The sequence below is a fragment of the Pantherophis guttatus genome, chromosome 2, assembly GCF_059756535.1.
Source record: "Pantherophis guttatus breed Tessera chromosome 2, ASM5975653v1, whole genome shotgun sequence".
NCBI lineage: Eukaryota > Metazoa > Chordata > Lepidosauria > Squamata > Colubridae > Pantherophis > Pantherophis guttatus.
The window spans coordinates 23,018,792-23,038,402 of NC_142064.1; the positions used below are offsets into that span (position 1 = coordinate 23,018,792).

Consider the following 19,611-nt stretch of genomic DNA (forward strand, 5'->3'; position numbering starts at 1 on the left):
GCCAAGATATCATACAGATAATCTTTGACTTACAACTGATCGCTTAATGACCGAAGCTACAACAGATTCCACCACCACAGCTACTTATAACCTATTTTTGAAGTTATGACAGCTGCACACATGCCTGGAGTCATGTAATCACATTTACAATAGTTTGCATTATCCCATCGTCATATGACTATGATTTGCAACATTTTCTCCTGGTTTCCGACATTTACTGTTTTTTTCTGGCCAAAAAAATACCCATTGGAGGAAATTGATACACTTAACGACTGCCACAAAATAATATAAAAAATTGGGTTCAGTTATGTAATGCCTCAACTTATGACTGTAACAACTTATGACCATAAGGACTGAACTCCCAGGCTGAATTACGGTCGTAAGTTGAGAACTACATATAATGCCTTTCTGCCGTTCTTCTTGAAGCCAAAAAAAAAGACAGCTTGACTGAGCCATGTAATCATCCAGGGTTTTTCCTTCTCATGATGAAAGCCTTATAACTAGGAAGGAAAGGCTGGGTGCATTGCCTGCTCCCTCCCCACCTTTTCCTGTCCCTTTCTTCATCCTTTTGGTCCAAGACGACAACATGGAAAATACATGGTGGCAGAAATCCTGCAGAGGGAAGTACACTGCTTTGTGGAAGTACATGTGTATTGCAGAATATATGTGTTTATTAATCACCTGCACATATACCTACCTGCCTTCTGATAAGATTGTATCATGAAGGTAGAATTCTGTTCCTTTGCCAGCATTATAGTGCAAACAACAACAGAATTTCGTTTTGCATGCTTTAGAAAAATCTTGGAAACACCCTATTTTCTCCAAAACATTCAAACTGGCTTTAAAAAAAAAAACAAAACCCTCTATTGGGCTTATTAATTATCCAGATCGCTTCTGAGCTTTAGAATCAATCACCTACACTAAAGGAGCATGCAGTCAATAAATATATCGCATATTAGCACTTGATAGACCAGCCATGAAGACCTAGGAAAAAATGTTCAAATGTGATATGTCTACAAAGATCAGAACCATGGAAGCGATGATGTTGCCTATGACACTATGGAAGTGAAAGATTTGAAGAAGTAGGAGAGAAAGAGTTTTGAACTTCAGTGTTGGAGAAGATGCCTAAAAATTCCATGGACAGCCGAGGAAACAAAGACATGGATCCCAGTGGTGAAATGTAAAATTTGTTATTACCGGTTCTGTGGGCGTGGCTTGGTGGGGGTAATGTAACTGGGTGGGCATCGCCAACTTTTTTTTTTTAACTTTTAAAAGCTTTTTTTTCTACAACCTCTTCAGCCAAACAGGTTGTAAAAAAAATGCTTTTAAAAGGCTCTGACGATCCCAGCTGAGCCGCGCGATCATCAGAGGCTTTTTTTTTTTACTTTTAAAAGCATTTTTTGGCAGAAGAGGTTGTAGAAAAAATGCTTTTAAAAGCCTCTGACGATCCCAGCTGAGCCGCACGATCATCAGAGGCTTTTTAAAAAAAACTTTTAAAAGCATTTTTTGGCAGAAGAGGTTGTAGAAAAAATGCTTTTAAAAGCCTCTGACGATCCCAGCTGAGCCGCACGATCATCAGAGGCTTTTTAAAAAAAACTTTTAAAAGCATTTTTTCGGCCAAAGAGGTTGTAGAAAAAATGCTTTTAAAAATTAAAAAAAAAAAAGCCTCTGATGATTGCGCGGCTCAGCTGGGCAATTGGCGGGGGGCAGGGATTTTTGCTACCAGTTTTCAGAACCACCTGCCTCCATCGCTACCGGATCGGGCGATCCGGTCTGAACCGGGAGCATTTCACCCCTGGCGCAGGGATTTTTGCTACCGGTTCTCCGAACCACCCACTGCCATCACTACCGGATTGGGTGATCCGGTCTGAACCGGGAGCATTTCACCCCTGATGGATCATCAAACAAATCAACCTACTCAAAGATACAAATGACCTGGCTCAAATTATCATACTTCAGGCACATTATCCAAAAACCTACTGTCTGAAGAAGGCTTAAGTGCCAGGAAAGCTGGGAGAAAGGAGAAGGAGAGCATCACCAGCAGCAAGGCAGACGGACCCAATTAAATGGTGATGAGTGCATCACTGCAAATGCTGAAGGACCAGGTTAGGAGAGATCATCCTGGAGAAAAGCTATCTGTGTGGTCACTAGGAGTCAAAACAACTCGATGGCACATAATTAACCAATTAATTGTGCTTATTTGATGTAGCCTTGGAGGGTGAGTTTCTCATATGAAGAAAAACCCAAACTTCCTGCCTTCACAGTTAGATTTAAAAACTGCAAGGCAGACATTCCAGGTTTGATAAAACAGCTCCCTCCTTGACCTTTGAAATTGGAGTTCCTGTCATTCATTTTAAGGCAGAACAACTTCCCCTTAAGTGAAGGATTGCAAATTCACCATGACTCTCATGGGGAAGTGAGCTCATATCTAGGGTATTCTAATCTTCTTTTCTTTCTCATCTAAAAATAATCCTTGCTATAAACAAAACCTTTAGAGAAAAATCATCAATTTTCAACCTGGAAAAAGACGCTGGAGAAGGGTGGAGAGGAGAGAGGAAGGGAGAAGGGAAAAGATAAGTGGGGCGGACTATCTCAAAGAGAAGATATGGTACTAACATTGTTTCAATAAACATGTAACTAATTTGTGACATTTCATAACAAGTTATGCAGGGGTGGGTTCTAATTTTTTTTACTACCGGTTCTGTGGGCGTGGCTTATTTTGTGGGCGTGGCTTGATGGTCATGTGACATTTAGGATTTAGCAGAGGTACTGGTCTACCAGGCTTTTAACTGTTTGCAGAGCTGTACCGATCTACCCATTTATTTTTTGCAGGCACTGGTCTACCCATTTATTTTTGCAGGCACTGATCTACTCATGTATTTTTGCAGGCACTGGTCTACCCATTTGTTTTCTTTAACACTGATCAGCTGTAGGGCAGCCCTTTGAAGCCCTGCGGCAAGAGTTTAAACAGTTTTTTTCCCTCTAGCCATCAGCTGGGACTCAGGAGGCAGCAATAGATTGGGGGTGGGGCCAAATAAAAGGTAAGAATGCGGGGGCTGGATGGGAGGGCACGGGGGGGGAGGGGGGGCAGAACCGGTTCATCATATCGTCACTGCTACCAGCTCGGGAGAACAAGGCCGAACCGGGAGGAACCCACTACTGAAGTTATGGTATGTTTGATCCATTGAAAATGGAGTTGAGTCTTCTAATGATTTTCAGCTGAACGAAACAATCTCTCTCTTCTGTTCATTCTATTTTGCAACAATAAATCTACTTCCTCAAAACAAAAAGCTCAAATGGTAATTTATTAATTGCATTTTGATGTAGAAAATATACAGTGTGTATTGTATATCTGCTGGACTTGGCTAACCTGCCAAAAACAAGAATTTTAATTGTTATCCTCTCACTCTATAACTACTATCTCCAGAATAATTTTGTCCCTGACCATCTTCTCACTATTATAAGTTTTTTCTTCTTTTTCCTACTGTCAAAAACTATACATACAAAATGTTTCTCTGCCAAGACCATATGCCACATATCCAACAAAATTGACTGTAACATTAGAAGAGGAATAATTGTAAAGTAAAAAAGAAATTTGAAATGAAGATGTATGTAAATAGAAATCGGGTCTGCTCGAATACCATCTTAGATTGAATTAAAAAAGGAAACAACAAGGGAATGGGAAAGTGGGGAGGAGTAGAGAGGGGAAAGTAGGGGAGTTGGCAGGTGAGAAGAGAAGAAAAGAAGAATGGGAAAATGAGAGGAAGAAGGAAGGGGAAAGAAGAGTAGGAAAGAGGGTAAGAAGGAGAGGAAGAAGAGAGGAGAGGGGAAAGAGGAGAGGAAGTAGAAAAGGAAAGGAGAGGAGGAATGAGGAAAGTAGAAAGAAAAGAGGAGAAAGAAGGGAAGAGAAAAAGGAAAGGTTGTAGTAAAACAAAGGAAGGAAATGGTAAAAGAGCAGACCTGAACAATTCATTAATTAGCTAATAGAAGTTAAAGAATAAGATGAATGAACAATGGATAAGGATGGATAAAAGACTGTACATTTAAATATCTTGATGAAAAATAAAAATAAAATTCATTAAAAAAAATGACTGTAATGCACAGACATCTAATAAAATCAAATGGATTAGACTTTGAAGTGCCAGAAGACAATCTTTAAAGCCCTACATGGCTTAGGGCCAGGTTATCTTTGAGACCGCCTTCTGCCGCATAGCTCCCAGCGACCAGTAAGATCCCACAGAGTTGGTCTCCTCCAGGTCCCGTCAGCTAAACAATGCCGACTGGCAGGCCCGTGGGAGAGAGCCTTCTCTGTGGCTGCCCCAGCTCTCTGGAGCCAATTACCTCCTGAGGTCCAGACCATCCCCACCCTTTTGGCCTTCCGAAAAGCGGTGAAGACCTGGCTTTTCCGGCAGGCCTGGGGCCGTTGATCTCGCTCTTGTGATCTGGCGAGATCTGGCCATGAATGGCGTGAATGAGTTTTTAATGTTTTTAATGTTTTTAATTTTTAAATGTTTTTATAATGATTTTTAAAAATGTATTGTGAGCTGCCTTGAGTCTTCGGAGAGGGGCGGCATATAAATTGAATTAATTTAATTAAATTAAATTTAAATTAAATTAAATCTGTATTTGTGAAGCATTGGAAAGTAGTGAATTTCTGATCTTGCTAATAATCCAAAAGAAAAGTTCTCTGCTTCAAAGATTTCAATTTCATCAATATCTGACTTCTTCCACTCTGTATCAACTGCAGAACCATCTTTAAAGGCTTCCAAGCATCAACTGTATTACAAAGTCTTGTCCAGACAGAACAAAGCATGAATATGTTAAAGATACCCTTGATTTGAGGTCAGCTTCTGTTGATTATACAGATCTGCCCATGTCTATTTCTTGGCAACCATAAAAAAAAAAGGGGGGGATTTTTTTTAGGATGGTTGGTGTGGGGAAAATAAGAGGAGGGAGCATTAGGCAATGTCTAATAGGCATGCCACCTCTAGTTATGTAAAATAAAAATGAAATACAAATCAAATAAATCAGTAAGGATTGTTCTTGTTTTTTTTCCTGAGATTAGACAAGGTTGGCTAGCTGCTGCCCTCTGCTGTAGACATAATGGGAATAAAATCAGAGAAAAATACTGTAATGAATGGTTTGCTAGATGAAATTTCAAGTACAATAAAAGCTAACAGACATTCATTATTTGTAAGACAGGATAGGGTATTCTTGTTTTTTTTTTAATTTTTTCCTACAGAATGTTCGTTCTGTTTTATTATCAGAAGAATGTATTCAGGGATTTTGTAGAGTTTTCTATTCATATCCAGCCGATTCAATTCCAGGAAGTCAAAGAAAGGGCAATAACTTTTCCTTTCTTGGGAAGCATTAGTTTATAGCAACGTTTTTCCAAAGTTGTCTCTGTATTGTGTATGTTCGCTGCCTTGAGTTATTTATAAAAAATAATAAAGGCAGGATAAAAATGAAAACAAGCAAACATAAAGAACCACAGAGATGATCTTGGAGTGGGAATACGACCGTTCACAAAATACGATTTAAGCCCAGGAAAAGAAGATAACATTGAAAAGAAACTTAAAGTAGCTCCACATTAAAAAAAAAAAATATGCGAGAGAGGAGGAGGGAAACATCAGGTTTTTACAATTCTATTATTACAATACAATATTACAATTATTATTTATATCAATAAAGACTTTCACTACTTCTTTTGGAGTGTGTTCCCTGATATGATCTCAAAGGGCCCAAAGCATTCTGTCAATGATTTCCTAATGCTTGAGAGGCAACTGGGTTATGAACAGTCTGCCATCCTCTATGTCAGCACCAGGTACAACACCAGTAAATGTAGGACTTCCTTCCCCCACCATCTACTGCCTGCAGGTTCCTTCTTTCGCGGTATACAAAACTTCCTCCCGCAATCAAATGTGGCTGGCGTGTCCTCCCCCCTGAGAAATACAGAATAAAACCAGAAAGAAACCACTTAATGCAACTGGCTGATGCAACAGACGTCTATTCTTTTCCAAAACTAACACAGAAGTGAACATTTTAGCAGGTGAAACTTATCCTAGCTTGGAATAATATATTAGAATACCATTAATGCGACAATATTGCTGATAGTTCTGTGTATCAGCTGTGTATCAGTGTATCACACTGAATAGTGGCAAATTATAGCTTCGAAAGAATGTTTCTAAACAGAAGCAATGGATGTTCAGTAATAAATACAAGTGTAACATACTGAATATTTGGAAAAAAAGAAAAACTTAATTTTATACATGTGCTGTTGGAATTTAAAGTGGTTTGAGTAATCAGGGAAAAGATCCAGATCGAAAGCCTGGTGAAAATGTCAACCTTCTGGGCAGCTGCTGTTTAAACAATAAATCCCATACCAGCTTTTCCCAACCCTGGTGCTCTCTAGATGTACAATGTGGGGTTCAGCTCCCAGTCAGCAATGGCATGTTGCCAAAGTCCACACATCTCAAGAATGTTCAGGATTAGGAGGCTGTTGTAGACCATTAAGGGAAAAATGATTTAAGAGTAACATAACACTTTTTTTTCATAAGCATCTCTTTCGGAGGATGGGTAAAACAAATGACAATATGTATAACCTACCACGCAAATACTGCAACGGGCATATTTGCATCAGACACCAGGACACAAGTATGTAAGGGCAATATTTGCATGATTTCATCCACACACATGTCAATTTGGAGTCACTGCATTAGCAATAGATGCTGCTCCTCCTTTGTGCAAATCTAAGATGAATCTATCCTTGAAATCTTTTGCATCAACTTTGATTCATCATCCATTCTGTCTTCATCCTATATTTTATATTTTATATAAAAATATATAAAATATATTTATATTTTACCATATACATCTCTTAGATAATTTCTCCAATTTTAGTTAATCATCTACAAAGTTATAAACATGTATCTACTTGCTCATTATTTTTTTTTTGCAAATCCTTCAGTTTCCTCTTTACAAATACACACACATACACATTTCTCAATGACTTACTGAAGAGCAAAAATATAGTTGGTAGAATTATTATCTGGCATGTGTTGTTTATTTGCCCCACTTTTATCCTTTCAGTCAGGATTTTGCCAAACTCCTTCCCAGACACTCTTAACAAACAAACCTCCCTGAATTCATTATTTGCCCTTCGAGTAATACTTCTTCCAATTATCAGGCACAGAAGTAGCAAACAAATCACACAACCACTTCATAAGCAAGCCACATCCACATTTTGACATTTCTCCTATGACATCAGCACTACCATTTTTCCAATTTTACAGATCATTTAGGACTCCATTTCATCTGTTTTCACTTGGACACATTTATAGCATTTGTTTTAAATCAATTCTTTGACATATCACTGTTACTCCCATAGTCCTGTCTCACGTACTCCTCTAAATATTACCCCCCTTCCGCTTGCAGTCTCAAATTGTTAGCACTTTTACTTTTAATCCCATTTACTCTGTCAGGGGCTACTTCCTTAATTGCTTTCACTCACTTCCAAAACGAAATGTTTCCATCAAAGTTGCCCTGCATTTCTTTGTGTTTTCTAATCTTCACCATTCCTTGCATTCTTTGACTACATTCTCTTCACTTGTCTTTTTCTTGCTCTATTAAGCAAAAACAACAACAACAACAACAACCAAAATAATTTTTTGAGGCAATTGTTCTCTTCTTTGTATTTCCCTCCATCTTTAGCTTCCTTGACTTTACTATCCCACCAAGCCCCTTTTTCATACCTCTGACGGCTACAGCACATCTGTTGTACTCTGTAGCATAATTTGTTTCAGTCTTCTTCAAGCAGGAATAGGAAGCATCAGAGGAGGAAATAGAAACAGGTGACAGGTGGTGGGTCACAGAACTTGGGTGAGGTGTGGGGACATAGGGGGCCATGCTTGAGCCCCTTGACATGGCCCACACTATCTGGCAAACGTCCTGCAAACCCTACACTGCAGATTATGTTCTAATGTGGCAGACCAAGTAATGATATGTTGGATAAAGCACAGAAGGAATGAAATGTTAAAAGGAAGTCTCCCTGAGAACCAAAAGTATTGCCAAGTTCTACTTTAGGACATTGGCATGCAATCATATTTCCTGAAATCATTTTGTGAATGATGTCTTTGAAGGGAGGAATCATGGGCTATATTATCTGGATTCCAGAAGGCAAATAATATAATCTCACCCTGATTTAGGCGTATCCCCTGTTGTTAAAAGAGTTGTGAACTTAAAGGGAAAAGGCAGAGGAGTAGAGCTGTAGTGCCAGCTTCTGGGGCTTTGTAGAGAAATAAAGTGAAAGGTCACACAAGCTGCAATCTGCATTCCTTAAATTCCAATCATTAATACCTCCCTGGGGAAAGAGATGCGTAACAAACGGACTTATTCATGAGAACCAGGTGCCTTCGGAAAAGCAAGTTAAAATTGCCATTCATTCAGCATGATGCTGAAAAAAAGGCAATTGGCCATAACACCCTCATCTCGTGGCTCCTTAATTCTAAGGATTATTCAAACAAAATGATATTTTGCCCACATTAGATGAGGCGTGAAAAGTTTGCCTTCCATAACCTACTACCCCTCCCAATATGTTAGGATTCCAACTCCTGGCATTTTACACAATGCTGAAAAGAGATTTTAGGAATTGAAATTGTTGCAATATTTTCAGGATCAGACTCAATAAAGATAATAGGAGTTAGAGCTTTAAATATATTTCTTTTTAATTATGATAGGCATTCTATATTCACTGAATATTCAAGGTAGAAGAGACGAGAATGGTGAGGGTGGCTCCTTATATATACAAGGGGTGGAGCTAGGAATGGGAGTGGTAAGTTATGAATACATTAAAGTCCAAAGAATAAGTTAACCTCTGATGTTCCATATATACATTATTTACACATTGGAGAATAAGGCATTTACATCTGACAAATCCCCCTCTAAATGCCGGTTCGTTACACAACACCAATTACATTCTGATTCAGGACAATATAATACATATAATTTAGAAGTTAAATATTTGTGTTGTTTAGAAGGTAAGGGTTTTGTTAATATGTCAGCTAATTGTTCAGAAGTATCGCAATGTATTGCTTTAATGAATCCGTCTTGAGACAGTTGTCTCACATGCTTAAACTTTATATCAATATGCCTGGACCTTTGTCCAATTGCATCGGATCTGGATATTTCAATGGCCGCTTTATTGTCTTCATGCATAATAAATGGTAAGGTGGGTTTCTTCCAAACATCAGTGATCAGATCATTGAACCATACAAGGTTATTTGCAGCTTTGGACAAACAAACATATTCCGCTTCTGTAGTAGAAGTGGCTACTAGTTCTTGTTTACCAGTATACCAGTAAACTGGACAATCATTCAATAGAAAAACATAACCAGAAGTACTCTTTCTGCATGATGTATCACCAGCCCAATCTGCATCAGCATAACAAGTAATTTTTGGTTCTCTGTCATTATTGGGTTCCAACATTAAACAAAAATCTAATGTACCCTTCAGATATCTTAGAATTCTTTTGACAGCTTCCCAATGATACAAGGTTGGTTTACTAACATATCTTGACAATAGATTGAGAGGTAATGCAATATCTGGCCTAGTCCAATTAGATATATAAAGGAGTGAACCTATAACTGATCTGTAAAATGTGTTGTCTTTAAACTCAGGGGAAGATTCATCAGTGTTTCTAAGAAAATCAGTTTGCATAGGGGTGTCACAGGTTTTAGCATTATTTAAGTTACATTTGTTTAGGAGTTCGATGATTTTATCTTTCTGTGTAAGTTTGAATCCCCTTTTAGTTTTGTTAATTTGCACACCTAGGTATTTATTCACTTTACCCAGAGATTTCAGTGAGAAGTGTTCATTTAACTTATTTACAAAGATTTCCCTGCTCTCTTTATGCTTTCCAATGTATAAAATATCGTCCACGTAAATTAATACAAATTCAATATGATCATTACTCTTTTTTACAAAGAAACAGTTATCAGCAGTGGTGGCGTTGAAATCCATGGTCTTAAGTACTTTTACCAAGCAATCGTACCATCTTTTGCCGGATTGCTTTAATCCGTACAGACTTTTATTTAATAACCAAATTTCGTTCTTATTAGTGTATTGACTGTGTGGTGCTCTTACATATATTTCCTTATCTAATTTTGCATGTAAGTATGCGGTCTGTATGTCATATTGGAATACGTCCAGATTGAGTGCAGATGCTACTACAAGGGCTGTTTTGACACTCTCTGTTCTCACTGTGGGTGAATATGTATCAGTATAGTCTTCTGGATATTTTTGTGCATAGCCTTGTGCAACTAGTCTAGCCTTGTATAAGGTATTGCCTCCTTCTAAGTTCTTAATTTTATAAATCCACCTGGTACCTATAATTGTTTTATCTTTAGGTGCGATCGCAGGTGTGAATACATTTAATCCTTGTAAACTTTCCATCTCTTTTTCCATAGCTAGTTCCCATTTTTCTCTTTCTTCATGTGGAAGTTTCAATACTTCTTCATATGTATTAGGTGTTATTTGTTCTCCATTCATATGCATTATGTAATCTTTGTATTTATTTGGTATTTGGTTTCTATTGTTTCTAATAGTTCTTTCAGGCTTGCTATGGTTATCATGCAAATATCTAGCTTCCTTTTTTGTTAATGTGTCTGTCTTTATTTTATGCTGACTATTAGTCCAAGTTTTGGTTTTGTTCTTACTTTTGTTAATATTTTGATTTTCTGTTGTTCCTTCCTCGCAAGATATCGTATCTTTACATTTATTAGGAAATATTTCATTAAGGTGCAATTTTGACCAATTGGCCTGTTCATGGAACACAGCTGTTCTGGATACTATAAATTTGTTATTACTATCAATAAATCTGTACCCTTTGGTTCCAGTTTCGTATCCCATGAATCTTAATCTCCTGGATACGTTTTCTCCCTTTCTCCTCAATTGTTTAGGTATGTGTACGTCTGCAGTGACTCCAAATATGTGCATGTGTGATAATTTGGGTTTTCTATTGTACATCACCTCATATGGTGTCTTATTCACAATACTGGACCAGGTTCTATTTTGAGTGTAATTCGAATAATGTAATGCCTCTGACCAAAATTGTTTGCCTAAACCAGCATCCTCTAATGTGCACCTAATCATGGTTTGTAGTGTGGAATTTTTCCTCTCTGCAACTCCATTTTGAAATGCAGAAAAAGGATTGGACGTGAAATGTAACATTCCTCTATCCTTTAACCATTGGGAGAATTCTTTAGACATGAACTCACATCCCCTATCTGTCATAATTTGCTTTATTCTGATATTATGTTGTGTTTCTATACGTTTGTAGAATTCCTTAAATTTCTGAAATGTTTCATCCTTGTGCTTTAATGTGTAAACAAAACCATATCGGCTGTAGTCATCCACTATTGTTAGGAAGTAACGTTTTCTATAGGTAATTGAGGGACTTAATGGACCAACTAAGTCCATATGTACCAAATCAAAAATATTGTTAGTTGATCTGTTAGATTTTTTTGGTCTGGGACTGGTTTTTAGTTTGGTGGACTTACATACTGAGCATTCCAAATAATTTTCACAATTTTTTATTTTGACACCTTCTGCGTGTTCAGTCATTTTTTGTACTACAGGAAAGCTTGCATGTCCTAACTTCCTGTGTAAGATGTGAGCACACTCATCATGAATTGGTTTACCTATTTTTGGTTTCTTTTCCTTGTATGTGTTTTTGTGATCATGAGTTATTCTACACTCATCATTGTCACTGTTACTGACATTTTCATCATCTGCTTCAATACAATCTTCCATATTTGAATCAATGTTATGTAAACATCTTTCTTTAGTTATCAGATAGGGTAGACCTCCTTTTATCATTACAGTACCTACATTTGTTTTGTTCTTTTCTATAGTTGCTTTCCCCTTTGAGAAAACTATATTGATATCAGATTCTCTGCTTAATTTTATGGCACTTAGTATGTTGTGAGGTATTTCTGGGATTAATAATACCCCCTCTATTTTCCCTAGACCAGGCAAGGTCACATTTCCTTTGCCTAGTACTTGAACCTTTTCTTGATTAGCTACCTTTATCACAAACTTATCTTCTATAAATGAAGATAATATACTTTTGTTGTTGGTGGTGTGATTTGTTGCACCAGAATCAATAAGCCAATTGTTATTCTCATCCTGCTGTGTTCTGGTGCTGTCTTGTTTATTTAGCCCATTCAGTGACCCAGATTTCCTCTCTTTTGAATTTTCTCTACCCCCTCTACCTTCTTTGTAATTTGGTGGGCTTCTATATTTGTGTCTATCTGTGGAAGATTGTCTGTAATTATATTTGCTCCTATATTCTGGTCTATGTCTCTCTCTTGAGACTTTGGGGCAGTCTCTTCTACTATGTTCCCTGGATCCACAATTGTAGCATCTAAAGGCCTCATTATGTTTATCTTGAAAGACTACTTTCCTAAAAGGTTTGTGGTCTGTTTGGTTACTGGATCGGTTTTTTCTTGAATTGTCTTCTGCTATCAATTTGTTAGATAGACTTTCTATGGATAAATATCCCAAATTAATGGTATCTAAGTGTGACATAAAGCTATCCCATGATGGATCAAGTGAATTGATAATGACACTTTTCATTGTTTGATCTGAAATCACTTCCCCCCTCAATTGTAGCTCAGCTCTTATTTTGTTTAGATTTATCAAATGCTCACTTATAGAAACCCCTGGTTTTACTCTAGAGGAAAAGAAATCCTTAGACATTCTTGTGGTTGTAGCTACGCTATCGCTGTGAAATAGATTAAACATGCATTGAATTATTTCTGATACAGTTAGGTTTGGTTTGATGCTATGATACATTGCAGGAGACACGCTAGATATTATTATGAAAAATGCTCTATGATGTAAACAATCTATTTTTAAAGTCCAAGGTCTTCTTGGAGGGCTAGTTATAAAGAATAGTAAATTTTCTTTCATGAAAATAACCTGAAGCTGTTGATACCACTCTTGTAAATTAATGCCATCAATTCTAAGTTTTGGGAAGTCACTGGGTAAGTTACCTACATTATTCTGTCCATTACTTACAACCTGGGGCAGTCCGTGATCTCTCAAGTGCAGGAAATTACAGAACGGCATTGGGATGCTTGCAATGAGTCTGCGCGGTTCTCTGGCCAGTTCAAGTCCTTCTGGGTCGTCTACGTAGTTTCGCACATGCGCGTTGTTCATTTCTTCTTTGGTGGCGTCGTGGAAGGTTCTCTCCCTTTCAGCTCTCTCGATCCGCTCCTCCTCAGATGAGTCGGTCTCTGGCTCGGTTTTTGGGGTTCTGGTGGTGGTGACGGTTCTTTTCTTCTTTTTGTGTGCGTTGGTATTCGATTTTGTCTGTGGTTTAGGGCGAAATCGGCATGGCTCTCTGGGCTCGGGCGTCGTCGCTTTCGAAGTCAGGATGGGAGCGTGCAGGTCTTGAGTCGCCGGTTTGATTTCTTGCTTCTTCGTAGATGTCTTGGTAATTTTCAGTCTTGGCCCAAAAGCAGCAAAAAGCGTTTTCATTGCTGATTTTACTTGAGATTTTGTTAAATCGTCTTCACTTTCTGATTTTGGATCATCTGAAGAGTTTGAGACTTCTTTCTCACTTTCTTCGTCTGATAGTGTTTTTCGCGCCAGAAATTTTGAACTGAGCGTTTTGATTGGCTCTGCTCCATTCTCTTTTGAAGTTCGTTGAAACCAAGATGGCTGCCATTCAAAATTTCGCGCGGGATCACATCTTTTCTTTTTAACAACTATTTTCTCAGTAGTCATCTCACTTACGATTTTTTGATCTTTGGGTTTTTCTTTAATGACGTTTTTCTCTCTCGCTGCTCCGCTGTTCTTCAGCATCTCCTGGAGGTCCGCGATGAGACTTTCATCATTCTTTTGGCTTTTTAGTACCTTTAATATCTCTGACCTGAGTTCGTTATTTTCTATTTCGATTTCTTTCTGGTCATTATTTTCACTCATTAGTTCTTCTTCTTCAGTGGTGTATTCTTCGGATTCTCTCGAAATCGCATTGGTGGATTCGTTGATCATCTCTTGATCAGTTTCTATTTCTTTGCTGTAGGCCCTGGTGTTGGGCCTATCTTTCTTGGACATTTTTAATTACTTATTGAGTCAATTAACCATCCTCTGCTACCAGCTTGTTGCAATATTTTCAGGATCAGACTCAATAAAGATAATAGGAGTTAGAGCTTTAAATATATTTCTTTTTAATTATGATAGGCATTCTATATTCACTGAATATTCAAGGTAGAAGAGACGAGAATGGTGAGGGTGGCTCCTTATATATACAAGGGGTGGAGCTAGGAATGGGAGTGGTAAGTTATGAATACATTAAAGTCCAAAGAATAAGTTAACCTCTGATGTTCCATATATACATTATTTACACATTGGAGAATAAGGCATTTACATCTGACAGAAATCTTGGTGCATCGGAAGGGTGATAAGATGTAGAAAGAGAAAACTGTTATGAATGAGCCACGATATCACAAAGATGGCAAACTAACAAAGACTAAAATGTAACATTCCTATGAAACAGAGGGGTCTCCAAGTTTGGCAATTTTAAGACTTGTGGACTTCAAATCTCAGACTTTCTCAGCCAACTTTGCTGGCTGAGGAATTCTGGGAGTTGAAGTCCACAAGTCTTAAAGTTGCCAAGCTTGGAGACCCCTGCTATGAAAGATTTACCAAACCTTTGTCAGACCTTCAAGGTAAAGACATGCATGCTAATTCTACTTCTATTGTAGCAGAACCTTGAAAGTCTGAATGCACTTCCCTCCTCGCTCCCTTTATCTTCATGAGAACTAGAGGAGTGCGGTCTGAGACACTTACTCTGGTTATAGATCTGGCCCAACTCAGTTTTTTTTTAAATTTGATTGTTGTTTTGATAGTGACTCTTCTTCCTGTTCATCAAGGTTATTCTTTCTGCTGCTGGTGTCAACCTTTGACTCTCCAGGTGGGTTGGATAGCAACTCCCAGAATTCTGGAGGTTGTGTTGGGGAATTTGGACTCATAATTTACTTGTTCAAGAGGACCCAAATGTAGAAAAAGTTGCCCTATTATTTATTATGCTATCACTTCCCCCATCCAGAGGTGGGTTTCAGCAGGTTCAGACCAGTTCTGGAGAACCGGTAGCAGAAATTTTGAGTAGTTCGGAGAACCGGTAGTAAAAATTCTGACTCGCCCCGCCCCCATCTATTCTCTGCCTCCCAAGTCCCAGCTGATCGGGAGGAAATGTGGATTTTGCAGCAACCTTCCCCTGCCATGCCCACAAAGCCACACCCACAAAGCCATGCCACGCCCACCAATCCACGCCCACCAATCCACACCCACAGAACCGGTAGTAAAAAATTTTGAAACCCACCACTGCCCCGATCCCCATATAGAAATGAGAAGTAGCAAAATGCCTAATCTTTCAGTAAAGATGTTTTATACAGAGATAGGACTTGCAACTCATAAGGATCCCTAAGGTACCTTTTAAAAATCATGCTTAGAATCATTCTATTTCATACAAGATTAATCTATAATGTTGTTACAGATGTACAATATCAAGATTTGATTTTTGTGTGTTAGAAGGAAGGGATAAGAAGAGCGTTCCAGACAATCGAAAGCCAAACCTGCCTTGTTTTCCCCTTAGAGGCTTCATTCATTCAGAACTATCAGTAAACCTTTATGCATCTAACTTTGTTCAGCCTCATTTTTTCCCCCTTTTACTAGAACAAGTCAGAGTTTTGGAGATTTCCCCTGAGTGCATTCATTAACATTGCTCAAGTATGTTTATTGATTTTTAAATCCTTGATATTACCCAAGCAGCACAATATTCCAGATATTGTGGGTGCTCCATCACTGCAGGTCTTTATGAAAAGACTGGACAGCCCTTTATCCAGAATAGCAATAGCACTAGCACTTAGACTTATATATCGCTTCATAGTGCTTTTACAGCCCTCTCTAAGTGGTTTACAGAGTCAGCCTATTGCCCCCAACAATCTGGATCCTCATTTTACCCACCTCGGAAGGATGGAAGGCTGAGTCAACCTTGAGCCTGGTGAGATTTGAACTGCTGAACTGCAGCTAGCAGTCAGCTGAAGTAGCCTGCAGTACTGCACTCTAAGCACTGCACCACCTTGGCTCTTAAAAATGATGCAGGGTCGCCTGCATCATTGGTTTGGTGATGTCATATTGTCCCTGCTACCGGCTCGGCGGAACCGGGTGGAACCCACCACTGTGTTGGGGTGTAGACAGAGAGTTAGGCATTCACTCAGAATCCCCTTGTCTTTCACTTTATCCAATCTTTTGTCTTTTGAGATTGCTAATCTCAGGGTCTTCCTTCTGCCTTTGTTCCAAAGCATGAATGCATGAAATCTAGACACATAGAAATAAACAACATCTACATACTATGCAAAAGAGACAATCAACAAACCAAAATTGGAACAAAAAGACCAAAACGTGTCCCCACCAACTATCAACACCCTGATTAACATCAGACCAACAATCCAAAAGTAAACAACAACAAAAGTAAGCCCCAATCAAGGAACTGCCAAACAATCTAACAGTAAACAGCCCAACCAAAGAATCTCCAAGACTACCCCCACCAACACTGACAGGGCAAGCTACTAGAACAGGGCTGTCAAACTCCCAGCACGCAGGCTGGATGTGTCACACGCTGGCCACTCCCACACCTGGTTTAGCAAAGGGGAAAAAAGTCCCGATACATCACGTGACACCACCAGGACGAGTTTGACACCTCTGCACTAGAATATAAACTGAGAGCAAACCCCCATTCCATACTAGAACTGATGATATTACCTACTTCTATTTTTTGCATTTGCAAAAAAAAAAAAAAAAAAAAAAAAAACCAACCCCCCCCCCAAGCTCAGAGAGCAGCAAGAATCTCTCTTCCTTATTGGCTGTGGAATATGGAGTTTTTGGGCAGGCTGGTGCAAGGAAAGAAAGAAAGAAAGAAAGAAAGAAAGGAAGAAAGAAAGAAAGGAGAGAGAGAGAAAGAAAGAAAGAGAAAGAAGGGGAGAGAGAGAAAGAGAGAAAAAGAGAAAGAAAGAAAAAGAAAGAGAGAAAGAGAGAAAGAAAGAAAGAAAGAAGGAAGGAAGGAAAGAAAGAAAGATGGGGAGAAGTTTAGGTATGGCTTTAAGATGGAGCTGTGCTATCATGGGAACAGATGAGCTGCCTTACTGCTAACCAGGACTCTTATGAGCCAGGTGGAGGTAGAATTTTGATTGGCCAAGCTTAGTGTTGAAAGTGTGGGAGTCTAAAGACCTGATCTTCTTAGTTGTGGAGGAATGCATTGTCATGTTTGAAGCTAGGTTGTTTTCAGGCATCACGATATAGCGAGAATCTTTGGAGAGACCATATGGGAATTTGGTGGCTGGAATGAGACATCACTGGGAGAGTTCTGGCCAATTTCCTGCCCCAGAGAGAGAGGGGGTTGGGAAAAGAGAAGCCAAGACCTGGACAAAGGGATGTGTTTTACCAAACCCTAAGACCAGTGATGGTATTCAGCCAGTTCTATCCGCTTCCGGCGAACTGGTAGCGATGGCTAAGGGAGGCTCCGCCCCACCTGCCCGGATGTCATCATGTCCCATTTTTGACGCTCTGCGCATGTGCGGAAGGCCCTGTGCACGCTCCCATTTGCGAACCGGTAGCGAAGGTAAGTGAATACCCCCCCTGCCTAAGTCCAATGGGGATAGAGAGAGATGGTTGGCTGCAGAGGGACATGTGGGGACCTGGAGGAAGCCCCAAACTGGGAAGAGCTGAAGGAGTTGGTAATTAAGCAGTGGAATGGGCGGTCACTAGCAAATAGCTCTGGGAAAGAGGTAGATAAAGTTAGAGCCTTTAGAGAGACAGAAAGGAGGAAGAAACTTTGTACTGGGAAGTTTGAACACACTACTGTAAATACAGTAGTTCTATTTTTTCCTTATTCCTGTAAATCTTCTACTCGTACATAGTAATGGAAACAAAAAAAAAGTTTCTGTCAAGCAAATATTCTGCTTAAAGTCACACAGATACCCCATTGTAAAAGTACCATCGGTCACACTTTGACAATTGCTTTAAATAAATCTACTTTCTCTTATAACTGGCTTTGCAAACTGTAGCATTCGGCTCAGAGGAATGTGCACACACATACACAGGCCAATCCTTTTTACCAACACAAAACAGCTACTACTGCTAGCACAGCATTCAAAATTGTATCCAGGCTGGTGCTGGCCAAGAACCTAGCAATTCTCCAAATTTGTGGCTAAGAACCACATAAATATTCTAGATTCATGAATCCGGCTAAGTGAATAATGGGATATGTTTGGCTTGGCCTTGGGCACTGAATCCATATAGTTTATAAAGCTTGGCTTATAGTTATAATAAAACTCTCCAACTGGAGTTTAATGAACAAGACCTGGTTAAACAAGCTGTGTCTTAGTGTGACATGCGAACCCAACCCTTCCCTCCAGATATAGATGAATATTCTCTGAAACCAATTTTTCCTTTTAGAAAGGAGGGGTTTATTTTAACCATCCATAGATTAGTCTCAATGTAAAAACAGCAATAGGAGCTTTGTAAGGAGATATTATTTATTAAATGAAAATATTCAGCAGTGTTCAAAATAATTATGTTCTATAATTACTGTATTTTTTGGAGTATAAGATGCACCTTTCCCCCCCAAAAAAGAGGGTGAAAATCTGGGTGCGTCTTATACTCCGAATGTAGCCCTGCCCGGCTTCTCAAATGGAGGTTTCAGAGGCTGAAAAAAGCATCAGAGCTTCAGAAAAGAAGCCCCCAAACAGAGCTTCAGGGGCTTTTTTTCTGAAGCTCTGTTTTGGAGGCTTTCAGAGGCAGAAAAAAAAAAGTTTTTTCTGAAACAGAGTTTCAGAAATTTCAGAGGCAGAAAAAAAAAGCCAAAAAAGGCAAGGCACAGAGCTCACAACCAAGGAATCTATTGCTAAAATTCACCCCTGGGAACAGCTGATTGGGGGGTATTCCGGGAGGCTGATCCACCTGCCAATCAGCTTTTTTCTTATTTTCCTTCCCAAAAACTAAGTTGCGTCTTATACTCTGATGTGACTTATACTCCGAAAAATTCGGTAATCTGAAAATCGTTCGAGCTATTGCTAGTAATACCTGTATGGCCCATAGTGATCTTGAATGTACAAAGATCCTTTCATTGTCCTTTAACTGTTATTGGATTATGAATCCCATCATTTCTTATGTTTGGCATTAGGGCTGATGGAAGTTGGAATTCAACAATATTTGGATGGGCACAATGACCACTTCTGCTTTTCATAACTTATTTTCTTCCATTCTGTATTAGTACTTACATTTTCCTTCTTCATTCCTACAAAGCACTTTAGTATCATCCACATCTTGAATAACCTCAACCAGTTCTCCTGGCTTGACTTGCAAATCTTTGGAACCTCTTTTCTTTGGGGTTGGTGCTTTAGATATAGCAGTAGTATACAGAACTCGAATATCACCTTCATACTGTGGAAATAAAATGAATTATTCATAAATAAATATTAAACATCAATTGAAATTATACTTTGGGCTTTGATACAGTTGAATAAATGTAATCTTGTGAGAAGATTA

General features: G+C 38.8%; 1 protein-coding gene across 3 annotated transcripts in view; it reads right to left on the reverse strand.

Moving 5' to 3' along the window:
• The window catches only part of FYB1 (FYN binding protein 1), a 67,405-nt gene that overhangs the window by 3,463 nt on the left and 44,331 nt on the right, over nt 1–19,611 (reverse strand). For all 3 annotated transcript variants that reach the window (XM_034440780.3, XM_034440779.3, XM_034440778.3), the window contains one exon: nt 19,344–19,506. In XM_034440780.3, coding sequence (XP_034296671.2) covers nt 19,344–19,506 — 163 coding nt within the window. The remainder of the gene's footprint in view (nt 1–19,343; nt 19,507–19,611) is intronic.